This window comes from Plectropomus leopardus, chromosome 4 (genome assembly GCF_008729295.1).
Source record: "Plectropomus leopardus isolate mb chromosome 4, YSFRI_Pleo_2.0, whole genome shotgun sequence".
NCBI lineage: Eukaryota > Metazoa > Chordata > Actinopteri > Perciformes > Serranidae > Plectropomus > Plectropomus leopardus.
In genome coordinates this window covers 15,286,342-15,305,020 of record NC_056466.1, presented here as the reverse complement: position 1 = coordinate 15,305,020, position 18,679 = coordinate 15,286,342, and the positions used below count along the sequence as shown (strand labels likewise).

Below are 18,679 nucleotides of genomic sequence, written 5' to 3'. Positions count from 1 at the left end.
GTCACCACATATGCTGATCTGTGGAGGGCTGAAGGGGGGTGAGTGGGGAGGAGCATGACGGTGAACACAGGGAGGGGGGATTCTTTTCTGGATTCCTCTCTTGGTTCCTCTTTGGTTTGACTCTCTGAGCCCATATGTCTGTCAGCTCACGAGCAAGTAATGTAACTCCAGACAAGTCCTCTTCTTCTCTTTTTATACTCTATGTAGTCCCACTCGCCAGCCTCAATTGTAGCTCAAGTGCTGTACAAGATACGCGAGCAGGCCATTAGAAGTAGACTCGGATGGACTCGGATGGAATGTATGTGTTTGATATTTGACGTGAGCTGCAGCATACCATGTGGGTGGGTTGCAGACAAGTGTGTTTGAAACTGTTCTCTGTTTGCAAATCTCAGCAGATCTAATCAGTTTGTGGCGACAGAGATTGGAAGAAGACTTGGCTGGAGGAGAAAAGACAGTCAAAAAGTGTTTGATCATGTTTGGTATGCACTCTGTAGGCACAGGTACCTGTGATCTGCATCCCTTCAAAGGAAATTCTTCTGACGACCAAATGCTTTCAGAGGACTGAGGGGTTACTATCATTTAACAAGACCACATCCACCAGGAAAACTGTTGCATCAATAAGTTTCTCTATCTGTTCTATGGAATAGGTCTTCTGATAGTGGAGCTTGTAGTCAGAGATGACAGTGGTAAGTAAAGCAACACTTTGACTATGTTTAGTTTCAGGTGGACTTTCTACTCAAATGAAAACATACAGGTGGCAGAGCATGAGACACAGGTTCTTAAGTGACAGTTTATGTCTGAGGAAGGCAAAGTGCCAGGCAGTCATGTCTAGACCACAGCTTGGGTACTTATGCATCCCGAATACAGAATCTTCCCAAGAGTTGAGTCTGGTGAGCAGTATCCAGGAACAGGTCATAAAAAAGTTCATTTTGCTCCAGTCCAGTTTTCTGGTACACTGGTCGGGCTGAGCTGTCTTTTGTTTGTGCATGTTTTCACACCCACCTTTGCAACTCTAATATTTTCCATTCACATGTCAGGAAATGCCTCAAATCTGTGTATTGTTACAACACTCAAGGTCTTCAAAAAAAGTCAAATGTTTGCAAATTTATGCTGATTAAAATAAACTTCCATGATCCGAACAAACCTAACAGAGACAGGAGAACAAAACTTTCGGCACCTGGTGCCATAAATACAGCTAGACTGAATACAGCACAAATATTGCTCTGCTATTTGCTAGGCCAAATGTGCTACATCAGACTGCAGACTAATCAGCAAACTGGTGTTTTGTCTTATAGGCAGTGTGTGGCAGGTCATTTTACTGATGCATTGAAGTGCAACAGTAAAGCACGGAGCAAGGCGGCGAGCTAGCAAATGGGTGAGACAAGCTCAGCAACAAATAGAGGTGAGGTCAGATGAGGTAAGAGCTGGATAAATAAATATTCACAGACCAGACTACTGACGCACCACTTCTTGCATAAGTCCAAAAATCTGCCAGTTCTACATGTGCAGGCTGAGTCTCAATGAGAAATGAGGCCTGCTGTGAATTTTAATTCATCACAATCGGAGGTGTCAGTTTCATTTCAAATGTATGCAAGACTAAGATGAGCATATGCCCACTTACTCTACTCGTGTATATTTTTGCTTGCGTGTCACCAGGTAATCACACAGGGGGCTATAATTCATGTCACATTCATGGTCATTATTATCTGTGTAATTACCTGGTATGTGCCCCCTGCAGGTGTAGTAGAACTCGCGGCAGAAGTCCTGGCAGAGCCGCGGCAGGTCTGGCTCCCTGTGTGGCATCTTATCCATGTCCAAGGAGTGGAACAACACCTGGGCATTGGGGGAGCAGCGAGCACACTTGATCTCCTCCAGAAGACGTCCACATTCGGTGTTGTTGGTGGAGAAAATCTGGAGACCACACGCAACAAGGAACAATGCCTGATTAAAATAGTGGGTTATTAACTTTTATGTCTTCAGTTAAGATTGTTGAGTGCATTTTCAAATCTTCCAAGATTTGTACAGACAGGTTTGAGTCAAATTCAAGGACTTTCAAGGACTTTTTCAGGCACTCTTTTTTGTTTTCAAGGATGAAATTGTTTTCCCTACAACCATCTGTTCCAAGAAAATTATGTAAATTTGTAAATGGAACAAACACGCTATGTTTAGATCATTCCTACAATAAAACACAGAAATGCCTAAGCACTGTCCAGCCCTTACCATTTAACAGCCTTAAACTATCAAATCTCACTCCAGTTGCCACACAGATAGTCACTGATCTCTACTTAACACAAATACTCTAAAGTAACAACACATCAAGTTAACAACTATATGTTAACATTTTTCTCCCATATAATGCATGCAAAGTGACATTCCCTCTTGCTGGCGACTAGGTGTCAGGCAACACACAGATGGCACATCATATGTTAAACATCAAGGGTCATAATGTAGTCTGTTTATATTCTACATGATCTGCAGATTTGCCATGCAGTAAATTATTGTTAGGGATGGTATTGTGCTGAACAGTTTGTTCACACTGCAGCTTTCTTTTTTCCTAGCATCATCTGTAGAATGAAAAATGAGGAGGGTGACAGACAGTCACTTGCATAGTGTGAAAGTCTGCAGCATCTCTGCAACTATCTGCATGAACGTTCACACCATTCACACTGCAGAAACACTCCAAATTTTCACTGGTTGTGGTGGTATAGCCTCTTTCCTCATTTCCTCACTGAAACATGTCTTTATAGTTTTTAAAATCGCATGTACACAAACTGAATTATAAACAATAAGATTTTTTATAGCTGAAGTGCACTGATGTTTTCACATTTCTGTCTTATCCGAACAACACTTTCTGTCATATCCAATTCTATATCCTTTGATGCCAAATTGTTAAACACTGAGGTTGGAACACCCTGTCTGTTTGGAGAAATAAACAAAGAAATCATCTCATTCACTGCCTACTTACCAAAGTTCATAAACAGTTAAAGTCAAATTGCAATTCCCATGTCTGACAGATCCCGGGGCTTGAAATATATGAGGCCAAATAAGAGCCTCAAAGCCTGACGTGGGGTCATTACGCAAAAGTACACAAAGAGTTAATCCAAAAGAAATTAGCAGGATTATTTACATAACAAATTAGCTGTAATAAAACACAATGTAATCTGTTTTAGGTCAAGAGCAGCGCTGCTTGGGCAGCCAGGCAGGCAGGCAGACAGACAGGCTGGTAGTGCTTTGCTCTGTGTGAGGTCCATGTGTAAACACCAATTTAGAGATAGACAGGCACATCATTCCCACTCTGGTATCAACAAATTAGCAGTCTGTCGAAGTCAATTAGACTAGCGGACCCAAGGCCAACATATGGATGCCTTACACTTTGCTCTGACTGCAGAACAAACTGCAACCTGGGCAAAGATTTTGTGTTTAGAAGTTATTCAGAGCCGTGTTTACCCAACAGGTGGCAGAACATCTGGCAAAACCTTGACAGCCTACCTGAAAAATACACTAACATATACAGAAAATCTCTCATCACACAAGGCAGTATAATGGACGAATTGAAGAGGGAATAAATACTCTAGCCTAGTTGAGGTTCCATAGTTAACCCTTTAAAACCTAAGCAGTTTGGTTTGATTTATTTCGAAAACTTTGGAGGATGGCAATTAAAAAAAAGAAAACAAAATCAATAACCCAAAATTTAGCACAAAATTAGTAAAAAGTACAAAACAACAAAAGCATTGAAATGGCCTTGACAAGTGCTTGAAAGATTATAATAATATTGTAACATAATTTTAAACATGTAACTATGATCATTATAAGTATAGTTTTTCCCTATATTTTTTTCTTTTTCCCCTTAACAATTGTATCTTCTTTTTAAAAATAATTTTCCAAAATCTACTAATTTCTTAAATTTAATGGAACATTTATTACCAAGTTGCACATTGTCTTTTTCCCATGTTTTTGAAAAAAAAATCCCACAAATTTGCACAATTTGTTCAAAGAGATTTATACCGCTCAAGGTTTTAAAGGGTTAAACTCAGATCTGAATCCCACTTTTATTCTATATTGTATCTCATTGTTGACGTTTTTTTCAAAAAGGGAGCTCCAGGCTGGCTATGACTCCGTATGTGTGGTGTGTTCCTCTGTCTGCGTGCCCTAAAAACTCATGCCATGCAGTGTTGTGGGCATGCCTGCCCTCCTGCTCTAAATTGCCCATTGATTCTGTGTGCCATGGGCTGGCACAAGGTCCACGGAGAGTAGCATTTGTGTGCTCTCAGCCATGCCCTGTGTCCATATGTTGCTGGGATGGGCTCCAATGTTGCCATCATCCAAACCAGAACAAGTGGACCTTTGTTTGTTGTCTTTTGCTGAATCTCGGTGAGTATGTTCCTCAAAAGCAGGGAGAAAATGGCAAAGGGGCTCAACTGTTGCACTTTTGCTGAGGACACGCTAAAGCAGGTCGAAAACAGAGCAACAATCAAACAAACATGGAGCAATAACAGCGGAAGAAAATAAAATCGTCATTAAGGTATTCCCAGGCTTATTTCAGATGTTTACATTACATTTTCCAAAGCTGGCGTCTCACCAAGCTGCAATGCATAGCTTCATGTGGGAGAACAGCTGTTAACAGGATTACCTCTTTCTAGGATAGCATCTGCATAATGGCTTTTGCCAATGAAATTGCCGGAACAAACATATTAATAAACAGTACTGTGCAAAAGTCTCAGGCCATCTCAATCTGTATTATTTTAGAAAGGTTTAAAATGATCATATATATTTATTTATCAGTAGTCTCTTTACTAAAAGACAACCAGAACATACAGGGAATGCATATACAGTATCAAAAACACAAATATTTCAAAATAAAACAATTTCAACACGCTAAAGTTGCAAGTATTCAGTGTGACCTCTCTTTGCAGCATGTCTTGAACTCTCTTGGGCCTTCAAGACATGTCCAAAGGTCAATATTATAGCTTATATATTGTTTGTCTTTTGTTATGGTTGTACGATTCCATGTTTCACACTAAATATTGACTTCAGTCTGAAGAGGCCATTTTGTTCTAACTTTTTTGTGTTTGAAAGCATTGCAAATGCTCTCTGTATTCTTTGCATCTTAATAGAGTGACTGAGAAATAAATAAATATACATCCCTATTACAAATTTGCTACAACAACAAATCTATGGTGGCCTAACACTTTTGCACAATACTGTACAATGCCACACTTCGTAAAAAAAATCACTTGTCTCTCCATTGCAATAAATCAGTGAAACTCTGCAAACCTGATATGGTCAGAGAGACTGAGGGAGAGGGGGAGAGCACTGATGGAGGCAATGCTAAGCTTTAACAAAACACTTGTCCTCAGGGAATAGGTGTAAGTTGGTTGGCAGGGGGATATAGTGAAGGACACACACCCTCTCAAAGGCATTAACACTTGGACAGGGCTGATGACTGGGAGAGAGTGATGTTCTCCAGCTTCTCCCATTAGTGAAACCAACAAACACAATGGTGTTGTTGTTATTCTTTTGCCATAATCAGAAAGGGCTCCGTGTGTGGGCAGTGTAGTGGGGAGGAGGAGAAGTCGAGTTCGTCCCATTCAGTTTCACCCCCCTCTTATTTGCATGACTTGAGCAAATTAAATGATGCAATATGGCTTTTTGTCGCAATACAAAGTAAAATACCACCCAGCCACTGAATGATTCGAGGAGTGGTTTACATGAGAATGGCCCGGTGAGGATCCAACGGAATCCGCTACAAGTTTGGCACATACAGTCGCTTTTTTTCTGCCTTTCCCCCTACTAAAACTGAGCGTTTAAAACAGTTGCTTAAACATTTGAACACTAATTTTATCGCTTAGGTCGAAGCCGTAATGCTCACGAGTGTTACGAAGAAGCGCGAGCCCCGAACATTTCATGGAACTTTTCCCTTAACGGTTAAAACGTTAGCTAGGCAGCTTGCTGTAGCCACGTTAACATACCGAAAAACCGCCGCGAACTAATGCCTGTCAAACATGTAAACAGCTTCCAGCTGCAGTAAAAAGAGTCGACGGTGGGATTAAAAGGTACAACCCGGCTCTTACCTTTCCGGGTACACGGTTCAACAGTTACGGTTCAGCTACTACCCGTTTCTCCTGACAGTTGTAGCCGAGGAGTAACGTAAATCGGCGAGTGATTACCATGGTAACGCCAAAGCACATTCGACAGTTGAATTGAGTTGCGCGAGACTTAGTAAAACAAACAAATTGAATCCTCGAAAGCTGGAAAATAATTACATTTCAGAACAGATAAGCGAAAAAGAAACAGGGAAAGGGTTACAGAAAACATATACAGAAACTATACGAGCTAAATAAGTTGCTATAAAAAGACAACGCGCAGTCGACAGCTGAGTTGAGGTGCACGAAACCGAGTAAAGCAAAAATGTATCATCGAAAACTGCAAATTGATTCAATTTCAGACCAGGTAGGCAAAAATAAACAGATTAACAGTTACAAAAATACACAATCAGACACTATACGAGCAGAAAAGTGGCTATATATCGATATTGTAAAAGACTAAAAATATAAACGATGATAAAATAACAGTACAGGCATATCACGTGATTTTGCACGGCGAACCTATAAATTAGTCTAAATGTTAATATTTATAAAGCAATGGTATCCTGCCAATTGACTAGGGTCGGACTATGTTACGTTAAAATGACACTTTTTCATAGGATAACTCATGCAAAGCATAATCCATGGCAATTTCATCCTCAAATTCAGCTGTCGGCTCGAAGAGGCAGAATGACAACGCACAAGGGCTGTAAATGCACCTCCTGGGGCGATTTAATTTAAAGAAAAAGCATGCATGGGCATTATTAACCTACCCTGGCATCCCTGCGGTGCAGGAGCTGATAGGCGGCTCTCCTGGTGGGACAGCAGGACACACGAGGATACAACCTGTGGCAAACTTCTCCGCTGCTGCTGCCGTCAAGCAACACTTTTCGCTCCCTTTTCTTCAGCCGCTTGGGCAAGCTTCCGTCGTAACATCTTCTCCTCCTGGGGCTAATTTCTCCCCTCTCGCCGAATTTTGCGTCTCCACATTCCCACACGCTGACCGCGATGGCCAAGACGAGCACAAATTGCAAATGCTTCATAGTTTAAAAAATCATAAAATTAACAAAAAATATAAAAAACACAATAATAAGAAAACACAAGATCTGACCCTTTTTCTAAAAAGAGTGAGGCTAACCTGCAATATGATAGGATGGACTATCTATTTCTTTATTTTGGACTATATTTTTCCAAGCAACTGAAGCCAATTACAAGAAAAACAAAAAATATGCTGTCAGAACAGGTGTCCTGAATTTTACTCACTACTAAAGAGAAGTGTGTTTGAAAATAAATTAATGCTGCTTTTGCTTATATACTAGTAGCCTACAACTCAGAAATAAAAAAATAAAATAAAAGCAAAACAATAACACAATTTATCCTGATGAACACAAAAAGTCAAAACCCCCAAAACGCCGTGAACTGCAAGAGAGCCGTGACGGTCCTTCAGATGTAATTCCTTTAAAGCACAGCACAGCGGTTTGTGCATGCACGGGGTCAAAAAAAACCATAGAAGACATAAAAGTTGTCTCCCACTAAAGTCCTCAGACCGCTCACATGTTTTCCCGTGCTCTTTCCTCCTTCTTTTTAACCAGCGCGCGAGAAGAGGAGCGAGCGCGGTGACGTATGACTTCGCGGGTGCGCGCATGTGGCCACAGTCGCGTCCACGTCGAGGTAAACAGTCACCTGGAAGAGCGGAGGACGGAGAGAGGAGGCAGAGGGAGACTCTCTACTGGGCTCCACCGGCTGAAAAAGTTAAGAATATTATTACCCAAGTCTACTGCAGCCTTAAATCAATGATGTCAACCAAGTATAATCACTTATTCTTTGACTGGTAGACAATTTAACACTATGATTATTAGTCATGAATACCTCATTTTCTGTATTTATTTTCTTTGTGTCAGCTGAAAATGTCTTTCACTTTCAGTGGTGCAATGTAACTAAGCTAAGTTACTCAAAAACTGCACTTAGGCGCAGTTCTAATCATAAAGTGGTAATATACCGATATTTAATGCTACTTTATAATTCTACTCCACTGCATTTCAAAGTAAATTGTTGTACTTGTTTCCCCATTTTTTGGCAGCTGTAGTTACTCTGTCGATTCAGGTTTAACATGCAAAACATATGGTCATTAAATATCAATTATTAAATGTGTTGGATGACATACCTGAAAGACATACTTGAGTAAAAGTATAGTTTTCTTGAGAGAAAATGACTTTGGTAGAATTAAAATCACCTATTTGAGTATAACTTTAGTAAAAGTCTTAAAGTATCTGATATTTACTGCACTTGAGTATTAAAGTAATTTTATTCTGGTAAATGTAATTAAGTATTGAAAGTATAAGTAAAAGTACATGCGAGCCATCAGAATTTTGAGAATTTTTAAGGTTATTTCTTCATCATATTTACACAACCGTAGAAATGGAGGCTACATAACACTTGGATAAAAAAACATTTTTTTATTTTTTTATAACCTAAAGGATTTAAAGATCAAACTCATGTTTTTCCTACCCTCCCATTCTTTCATTCGTCCATCAGTCCCCTCCTTCTTTCTCCCTTGCTTCCCTATTTTGTAGTAACTGAAGTGCTCAGGGGAAATATAATATGGAGTAAAAGTAAAAGTTAACAGAAACATAAAAATTTAAGTTAAGTACAGATACTCCCAACAAATATTTAAGTATTGTAACAAAGTATTACTTTGTTACATTACACCACTGTGTATAAGTACTTAAAAAATCATTATTTTCTCACCTGCACAGGCATCGATAGTGGTAATTCAGTCATATAGCCAAATGTATAATAACATAACTCTTGCAGTATTGTTTTGTGTATTGATTCCTTTTGATGCGTTAGGCAAATTTTTTATACTTTAACTTACACTTTTGCAGGACTTTCATTTGTAATGGAGTATTTTTACACTGATACTTCTGCAAAAGGAATCTGAATACATCTTCCTCTGCAATCCATATGGTGGAGTTACTACACGGCCATGTACATGAGCCAAGTCTTTCAAGTATTTGAAAACCGATCCTTACATTTTGTTCTGTTCTGGAATAACTGAGCTTATAGGAAAAGCATGGAGATTTTCTGGAAGACTCTGGCTTTTTGAAAATGGAGAATATTATGTTACATCACAAACTGTGTCATGGGTGTTTGACTTTGTTTTTAAATACGGTCTAAAAAGTTTATTCTGGTAGCCACAGAATGAAGAATCACATGTGTTAGGCGGTGGAAAATCGGCTACAATGTGAATAAATCGCTGTGACCCGATGCGCAGCAATTTGTTGCCCTACAGTTGCACATACTGCAAAGGCATCTTAATTTGGCTCGTGATAATACCAAACCAAATGTGGGACAAATCCTCTTTCATTCCCTTCTTCAGAAAAGTCACACGATAGCGATCCGAAAGGGAATGTCCAACCGTGGCAATTACTGGAGAAACAACAGCCCCCCTTTTTCTGAGTACACAGAGAATCTGAAATCAGTTACATTAGCGGCACCTGTTCTTACTTGGGGGTCTCCGGCACTCACCAGAGCCCCAGCTCAGCTTATCTACAGGAATCTGGAGCGGGAGGAATCCAGGAGGGGTTGGTTTGATTGTGGGCAATTATGGAAATGACTGTGTGTGCTATGAAGCCGTAGCAGACCCTGCCAGATCTGACCCCCCACCCTCTACATTCTTTACGTTACCCAACTGGAGACATTTCAGGACCAAGTATAGCCAAAGTGCTACTGCAGTATTCTGGATGTAAAGGAGGGAAGGAACAAGACCATATGCAGAGAAGGAATCCGCCACCACCACTGCCACTATCACCACCAACACTGGAGCTGCATGCAGGGGGAAAGAATATAACTGCATTGTGGAACAGCGTGAAAACATGTGGGATGCAGCTGTGGAGCAGAGAAGAGTACATCTGGTGGGAGAGATAGACCATTAGAGAGAATCACAGTTCGACAGACCACAGATCTAAGCTGACAGAGTCCTAGTGGGGCTCAGTGTAGACACACACATACACATGAAGAAATAAGCCTTATAAAGTCTTGCCACTTGCGATAGTTGCTTTCCACATTACTCAAAAGTAACATGGTTTTATTGGATTTATTGCATCACATTTCAGGTGTGGAGATCAACCCTTTGAAATCTGAGCAAACTGGCTTGATTTCTTTCAAAAAAATGACGAAAAGGCAATAAGCGACCTAACAATAAAAGGCCTAAAAATGATTAAAGAAATAGTAAAGAAAATTACCTAAAATAAACCAACAAAAGAAAACAAAAAAAAACGACAACAAAGTGACCTCAAGAGAGTGCAAAAACATAAATTAAAATGATAAATACATAATTCTTCTTAATTATGAACACAGTTTCCTGGACGTTTTCCCTTTTTGGATAATACCTAATAATCTCCTCACAGCTAATTTTCAAGTTATTTTCTTGTCACTTTTTTTTTCTTTCAGTTTTTCAGACATTTCTTGTCAAATTGCTCATTGCCTTCTCCCATGTTTTCAAAAGAAATCAAACCAATTTTCTCAGGTTCAGTCGATGCAGATGGTTGTGGAAGGCATCTGAACGCAGCACAACAAAACTGATGCTCATCCAGGATCTAACGGGCTAGCTCAATTTGCGTTAATTTGGCTCATTTGGGCACATGCTTGCAACTCACTATTGATATAAATAAAACATTAACATGATAATTCCCTGAAAAGAGACCACCTGCTTTATCCTTTTATTTTTGCAAGGTCAGTGGGGAAATTCTCATGCACTCAGCATCTGACCCTCTGAGAGGATATCCCAGAGGATGATGGTTAGGTTTGTGTGTGACCACATAAGGATCAACAACATGAGTCTGGAGCTCTGCAAGCTCTCATTGCCGTCTCCACCGTTTCCCAGACTGAGGAGATGTTGAAAGTTTACTCTGTTCTCTCTGTCCATTCTGTTTCTGCATCGGTTGCTTCATAACTCAGCATCACAATCATGAGCACATACACCAGGACTGCTGACAGAGCTCTGTTTGTGCTTTTTAAATTTTTCCATTCCAAGCAGGTGAAACCACTACCTCACACCTCACAGTTCATAAGTCCACCTAAAGTTGTCTAAACATCTAAACACATAAACATTTTTATGGATTGCCATGAAATTTTGTACAGACATTCATGGTCCTTGGAGGAAAACTCTAAATGGCTTTGGTGTTCTCCAGACCTTTCTTCCAGCACCATCCCGAGGCTCACATTTGCGGCTTTGAGTGAAACCCCTTACCAGCTATTGAATGGATTGCAATGAAATTTGTTGCACACATTCATGTTGCCCTCCAAATAAATTGCGATCACTTGATTGATTGATTCGTTGGCTTTTAAGGGATCCTCAGGTCACAAATTCCAATTTGTCACATTTCTCTATAAAAAAAGAACGCACCCATATTCATACATAGTCCAGTATTTTGAAAGGTGTCAAGTGGTGGATGGGTTAGGGTCACAAAAACAGTGTTTAAACTGTGTAATGTCCCTTTACAAACATGGTGAAAGATCAGCCAATCAGGAACGATAGTCCCGCCCCTAGCTGAACTTGATTGACAGGTTACGACGTCACTGCGTGATCTTGAGCGTGTGTATGTGAGGAAAAGAGAGGAAACGAGCAGGTATGATGGCGACAGGAGAGAAGAGAGTTAACGGACGGAATTAAAGTTAATAGAGTAGATAAAAGTGAATGTATGAACAAGTTAACGAACCAACACAGAGGGCAAACTGAGGAAAAGCAACCGGGAGCCCGGGAAAAGCTCAGGAACTCGGGAAAATCTCGGTAAGCTAGCGAACAACATGATGCTAACATTGCTAATTGCGCGTGCAGTGCTACATTGCTCGCACCATTTTGAGTGTTGTGATGACGTTTATTGCCTCAGCACTGTGGTTATTGATTGTTGATAGTGTTGAAGCATAAAGCTGTTAATTAGCCGTCCTAATACAACTGAAAGTAGTAACCTGAGGCTCAGGTTAGCTGAGCACAGCTGCATTATGTTCGTTTCTTTGTTTTAAAGATTAGCTGAGTGAATTTCACAGCACTGTTAGTAAAGAGAAGGTAATCAAAAATACTACTGTTTCATGTACGTCAAAGACGTAATGTCATTTGTGGGGCGCTAACTGGTATGATAACATATGAACTTGTGCATGCAAGTCGGAGGATATAATAGGAGCTGCTCTATCATAATACATTGGATGGTTGCAAGTAAGCGCACAGCAGCACAAGAGACGTCTCTCCACAAGATACGGCTCTTCGCAAGGTATTCATGCAACGACTTTTTACCTGTTCCTGCGCATCCAACATTTTCTAGTTATGCAGAGAAGAGAACCATACTGTAGACCTGGGTTTTTGATTGGCTGCCCCCTACAGTTTGGGAGAATATTGATTTGAGAAACTGCACAGATATCCAAACTTTTCCTCATTATGATCCAGCCTCAGCCCATCATCTTGCTATTATCCGTGCATAAAGCATATATGAGCCTCACAGAGCTGCAAGCCTGACTGTTGACTCTTGTTAAGAGTTTTGCATTATGAACCTTTTGTAAACTTGCATAGAAACGTATGACAAAGGTATTATCTGAAGGAAGATAGTGGCAGGTACTTATCTGACGGTATGACTGTAGTGTGCTCACCTCTACCATACGGTGCATATAAGCATTACCATTGCAGAGTGAAAAGATCCAGCTTCCTTTAACACTCCACATTCACACTGCTGAAATCACACCGCATCATACCATTTTTCTCAGCCCCACCACCAACATGAAATTATTAACTTCAGCCCACTGCTAACAGCAATTCAGCCATGTGCGTACTTTTCTTTCATGGCTTCCATCCCTCACCTTGCAGCACACAGCAGCATTGTGTTACTCTCACACCTTCTTTAATGGCCCAGCTTCGGCAATTGCAAGCCCTAAGGCATACAGAACTCGGAAAGTGTTCACAATGTCATTAATAGTCCCGACAACAGCTTAATGAGCCTCGGCCATCTGTTTATGAAAGCTTCAGGGAAAAGTGAGAGAGAAACAAGAAAATCAGATCCAGTAGCGATTTCCAGCTGTGTGAGCGCGCCTGATATCCACTTGAACTTTTCTAAACACATGAGGACATTTTAAGTGTAGTGACTTATGCAGCGTCATCTTCAGTGAGTCAGTGACTGAGCCTGGGCTGTCTGCCCGGTATCAACAGCCTCTAAATCACTGGCTTCAACCATCGGACCACACTACCTCGCCTTTAGCTTCCTCGCCCCTCCTTCCTCTGTACCACCCCAGAGTGTCCTTAGGCCTTGTTTGGCTAAAGTATACACATGGCATGAATAACTGAAGCCACCCAGAGCTCCCTGGCGCAGTGGCACGAGACACATACCAGGTTGCACAAGTCGAGAAGACGAAGTGTCCCGTCACTGTTTACGCGATACTCAATGCCTGATGCATACAAATACACACAAATACAATGACATAGCTCCAGGGAGATAAATACAGCAGCATTGGCTTGCATTGCTTTGAACAGGAAACTGATCAGCCAGATAGATGCCTTTCCAGATTTGTCGTCACAGTGGCTCTTTAGATTACAACACAGGGAGCTTAGAAGTGGTCATTCTACCTCTCAAGAGTCTCAAATCTCTCTCTTCACTTTGATCATGTCTTTCCTAATTTGAAAGCAAAAGGAAGACAGGCACTGAGGTGACCAGTCCTGTTAGTACTTGGCCAGTTGCCTCTAGCCTACTTTGAAAGGGACTATTTCTACTTCCTCCCTGTTTCTTTGGTCCTCTCTGAACCCTTTAATAGAAAATAGCACAATCCCCCAAAAGGCTAGACGGAGGTTAATTTGCAGATTGATGCCTCTTTGTGGCCACTTGTTTGTAAAGATCTCAAAGTAGTACCATGTTAGGCACTGTACTTATTTCCAGGTTGTTGTTGGAATTTTTTTGGTGGTGGTGGTTGTGGTGGGGGGGTTCTGAGGACAGAGGGTTGTCGTATGCTGTAAAATCCTCTGAGGCAAATTGTGATTTGTGATAATGGGCTTTATAAATAAAATTGAGAAATTGAAAATATGTGTGCAAATTATAGATTCATTACAGCCTAGAATCACTGAGCTGCAAATGAATTTGGTGGGATGGGGTGGGCGGGCGGGTGGGCGAGTGGTGGTAAGTATAGTCTGGTGTGGGCAGCAATGATGGTGGTCCCTGACTGTCGATGCTCTCTCCCGTCTTTCCCTCCCTTTGCTCCCTCATTCCCAGTACCCCGCCGTCCTCAGCCCATCTGTTCCTGCTTGGCCTCTCAGGCTCTCCATCAGGTAGGCCCGAGCTATTGAGTGCTCCTCTCATCTTATGGCATCCAAATAAGTCAAGCAGAGTGTGTGTGTGTGTGTGTGTGTGTGTGTGTGTGTGCGTGCGCGCGCGCGCATGTGCGTGTGTGCGCGAGCCTGCAAGACTGTGGTTTTTACACTTTATGCACTGTCTAGAACGTTTGATAAATAAGGGCTCACCAATGTCATGAGCAGGCAACACATTGTCATCCCAACTTGTCAGTGGACCTTCATGTCTGATTATGATAAGCCAGGTATTCTCCTGCATCTGTTGTTGGCATTCCTGAACAGTTTGTTAATTTACATTATATGCATTGTGTCTTTTGTTCCTGGCGTTGGTTGCAGCATCCTGTAACATCAACAGCAGATGCAGAGGGATACGTAGAGCATAACATTAGATGCGAAAGTCCACTGACAAAGTGGCAATAAGTGATGACTTTGGATAAGAACGTGTTGGTATTATACTATGAGCATCTGTATCTGACACAGACGTTCGCTGACAACGGGGCAGTATATGACAAGCTGGGTTGTTGCCCGCTACCTCTGAAATTGATGGGCCCGGTGTGTATCATACCGCCGCAAAAGGTGCCTGGAAAGATTTAGTGTAAAGAAGTGTGTACTCTACCCTTGTTGTCCTCATTCGACAGCATGATATTCTAATGCCATTTTTTTTCACGTATTATTTTGTCACCATCTTAAAACCAAGCAGTGTTGCTCCTTTTCCGAACAATTCTGCCTTTATTAAGATCCATGCCAGTTAGTTTATACCCCAAATTCTTCCTTGCTTGGTGGATATGGAAGGCATCAATTCTCACTCTAAACTTGGACATTTCGTCTGAGGAAACTTGCCTGCAGTGTTGCTTTACCGACACGTACTGTATATTGAACTTTTATCACTCAAACAAAAAGGTTAGCAGACACACTGGCCAGATGAATCAATTCCACCCTTATTTAGATTAAGCAAATGGAAAGTATCTTACTATTTGGGAAAGTAGCTCTCAAGGTGGTCCTCAGCTTGGAGGGATGATTGGTATGATAGTGCAGTGCTGTATGAGTTCCCTCAAAAGTGGACATTATATGGTATTCCCAGGGCTTGTGGTCATTTTGTGAAATCACGGTTTACACAGCTTCTTTGCGTTGGGATCGTTTTACAACAGAAGGAAAAGAGGTGAATGGAACAGGCGCTCCAAAAAGGCAGTTAGGTGTGGTGTGGAATCATTCTTGAGATGTTTTTTTCCTTTCATCCCGCCATACAAAGGTCACTGTTTGGGAACCCACTGTGTTTTATTGTCCCAGGGAATTGTTTTGAGGTCTCATTTCAGAGTAATATTTCCTTGTCTGGCCCTTGTTCTTTTATATCAAAAAGCCAAAGTGAAAACTTCCCCTTTGTCTGGGATCTGGTTACCAAGCATGACTCATTTTTATAATGTGCCAGCCTCCCCTGTCAGGATGTTTTTGTTCTAATCCCTTTCAGTTAGTCCATGGTACGTCTGCTAGAAAACACTGCCCAGTTATTACAGTATACATTTTCATATTGCCTCCCTTAATGTAATTCAAACTGTGGTCTCCTTTGTGTTTTTGGTTCATGCAAGCCATGGAAGGTATTTGGTGGTAGCTTTGATTCAACAGCTTGAAAACTGTAACGTGCCAGATTTGCTACTGCTTTTGTTAGCCTCACTTGCTCTAAACTCAGTGTGACATCAACATGTTTCATTATTTATGTCCAGGTGCATTTCCACCTTGCCCCTGCTATTACTCTTTATGTATCACCTAACACTTAAATAGCTACAAAGTCTCCAGATTGGTCATGCACGGCTGTGTGTTAGTCAGATGTGTTTTACCTCCTCATGGCCTTAAGGTTCTCATTAGCAGCAGAGCGAGCACTGTGTCAGAAGGTGGTCTTCATGTTGGCCCCAGTGAAGGCAGCTTTGAGTCAGTCACTATGTTTTTTCATGCACATGAGAGAACAGGTTACTGTGAAAAAATATGGTTAAATTTGGAAATCACAGAATTGATTCTATGTGTACCATAACAACCAGGTTATTGTAAAATCTGGAGTTGCTACATGCAGAAATCAGGTTTCTTCTGGCATGTTTTTGAGCAAAGTGTTATTGATAAGTTATGTGACATTATGTGACTTTAATTTATTGTACAAGCATTTGGACCAGCTGTCTTAGTGTCAGTTTCACTTTTAGTTAGACTTCGGATAAATTTTTAGGATACAAGGATCCACAGCTACCAGTAAAAATATTTCTTGTCTTTGCTACATTGAAATATTTATCATGCAAAGCGACATCACTTTTCTTGTGCTGCTTTGAGGCAAATTTCACAAGAATTTAAACACAAGCAACTTGGTGCGATTTGTTTCAAAAACATGGAAGAAAACAGACAATGAGCATTTTATTAAGAAATGTTCTACAAATTGCAAGAAATGAGTAGACGTACAAAACTGTTTTGAAACTTATGTTACAAAATGATTCTACTTTTTTAAACACTTTTTTCCTGGTAATTTCTTTTTTGCTTTTTTATTTTTTCTTTGTGCTATATGTGTGTGTTTATTTTCTTTTTTTAAACTATTTTTTTTATCGCTAATTTTTGGTGCTCATTGCCTTATTTCCATGTTTTTGAAAGAAATCAAGCCAATTTTCTCAGGTTTTAAAAGGTTAAGAAACACAAATAAGTATATTCATGGCCAAGAAACCCAGATTTTTCTTCTTATTTACACAAATAATTCAAGATAATGCAAAAATATGACAGTAACCCTGTCACCAAAGTGCCTGTAAATGCACTGTGTGATTGAGCAGTTGTGTCCCCGGCCTTGGCCCTCTCCCAGCAGGGTTCATCTCAGACGGATGGGGTCACTGCCCTGTCTGCCACTGTATGTCCCCCTCCCATTCCTCAAACCCTCCATCACACTGACACTTGGACAGACGAGCTGTCTCTGACATGGTCCGAAACCCGCAGATGTCTTTCATAAATGTGCGTAAGCCTGTCCGCACAAGAGCACAAAAACAGGCAAACAGTTGCAGGCTTATTACCACTAAACACTCAAAAACGTAAACACTGCATCATTATCTTCGTACTCCCGTCATAGCCGTTTAAAGCAGACAACAAATTAACGAAAGTCAGTGACCATAAACACAGGCTACATGTTTGTACTTTCTTGTGGGAAAGATAATTTTGTAAATAATTTAGGAAACAAAGAATAAATCAAGACAGTGTAAAACACCAAGTTTATCTTCAGCTAATTGCAAAGATACAGAACAGAGCTTGCTGGGTGCAGTCCCCACTGTGCTACATTCCAGATGCTGATAGCAGTATTGGACCACCAAGGACTTTAAGTATACTTACATGACTTGAGATGTACAAAGTCTCTGATAAAATGTTTCCTTCTGCTGCTTATCCATCCTCTCCTTGTCAGAGAGGCATTTTTTGTCTGAAAAGTGGCGTCTCCTGTTTAACAAGTCTATAAGCAGAAGTTTGAATTCTGTGCATGTACATGGCCTGAAACTGCAGCAGAATTTTAAAATCAGATCATACTGCATCATTGAGCCTGACTTAAGTATCTCAAAAACTACTGGATGGATTGCTAGAAGATTTGGAATTTGGTAAGACTTGTCTCCCTAAGGACAAACGCTGATAACGTTAGTGATCCTCTGACTTTCCTGTAGTGCCATCATTAGATCTGCTGCTCCAGTATTTTGGTGTATGCCCAAATAAAACTAATGACATTCCCATGAGCTGAAGCTAAACTTTGTGCTTTGTGCTTCTAACATGGTTAACATTGTAAACATCACACATGCTCTCCACCACCATGTTAGCATTACATTGTGAGCATATTTGCATGCTTGAAGCACCATGTGGCTGACATACTCACTCACTCACTAAGCTGCTAGCATGTCTGTTGACTTGTGTTTTAATTTTGTGAACACCACAAATTAAATTCCATTCACTTTCATTAAATTGAGGCAGGGTGTTCTCATGCATTGTTTGTACGTTTACCTACAAAAAGTAATGTACCACAATTTGTCTATAACACGCAATCATGAGCCAGTAATATAACCCACATAGTCTTGAGGCTTTGATAACGTGACTAATGGGCTGATGGGAGTAAAGAAGAAAAGCCTACATAAAGAGGCAGATTGAAGTGATGAATTTGTCAAACAAACACATGACTTTTCCGACATTTCAGTTTTCAGGAGTGAGTTCATTTTGAGTTATCAGTGTTCCAACGGTCATGGAAAACCTGGAAAAGTCATGGAATTTCACAACATTTTCCAGG

General features: G+C 40.7%; 1 protein-coding gene and 1 long non-coding RNA gene across 2 annotated transcripts in view; one reads left to right on the top strand and one right to left on the bottom strand.

Annotated features, from left to right (window-relative positions):
- The window catches only part of LOC121942278 (hedgehog interacting protein), a 39,312-nt gene extending 31,691 nt beyond the window's left edge, over positions 1 to 7,621 (bottom strand). Inside the window, exons 1-2 of the mRNA XM_042485444.1 lie at positions 6,857 to 7,621; positions 1,719 to 1,911 (exon numbers count right to left, since the gene is read on the bottom strand). Coding sequence (XP_042341378.1) covers positions 1,719 to 1,911; positions 6,857 to 7,126 — 463 coding nt within the window. The 5' untranslated portion in view covers positions 7,127 to 7,621. The remainder of the gene's footprint in view (positions 1 to 1,718; positions 1,912 to 6,856) is intronic.
- Positions 7,622 to 7,769: 148 nt separating this feature from the next.
- Positions 7,770 to 18,679, top strand: part of LOC121941702 — a 51,027-nt gene continuing 40,117 nt past the window's right edge. The window contains exons 1-2 of the long non-coding RNA XR_006105771.1: positions 7,770 to 7,834; positions 14,330 to 14,385. This is a non-coding gene — a long non-coding RNA (uncharacterized LOC121941702). The remainder of the gene's footprint in view (positions 7,835 to 14,329; positions 14,386 to 18,679) is intronic.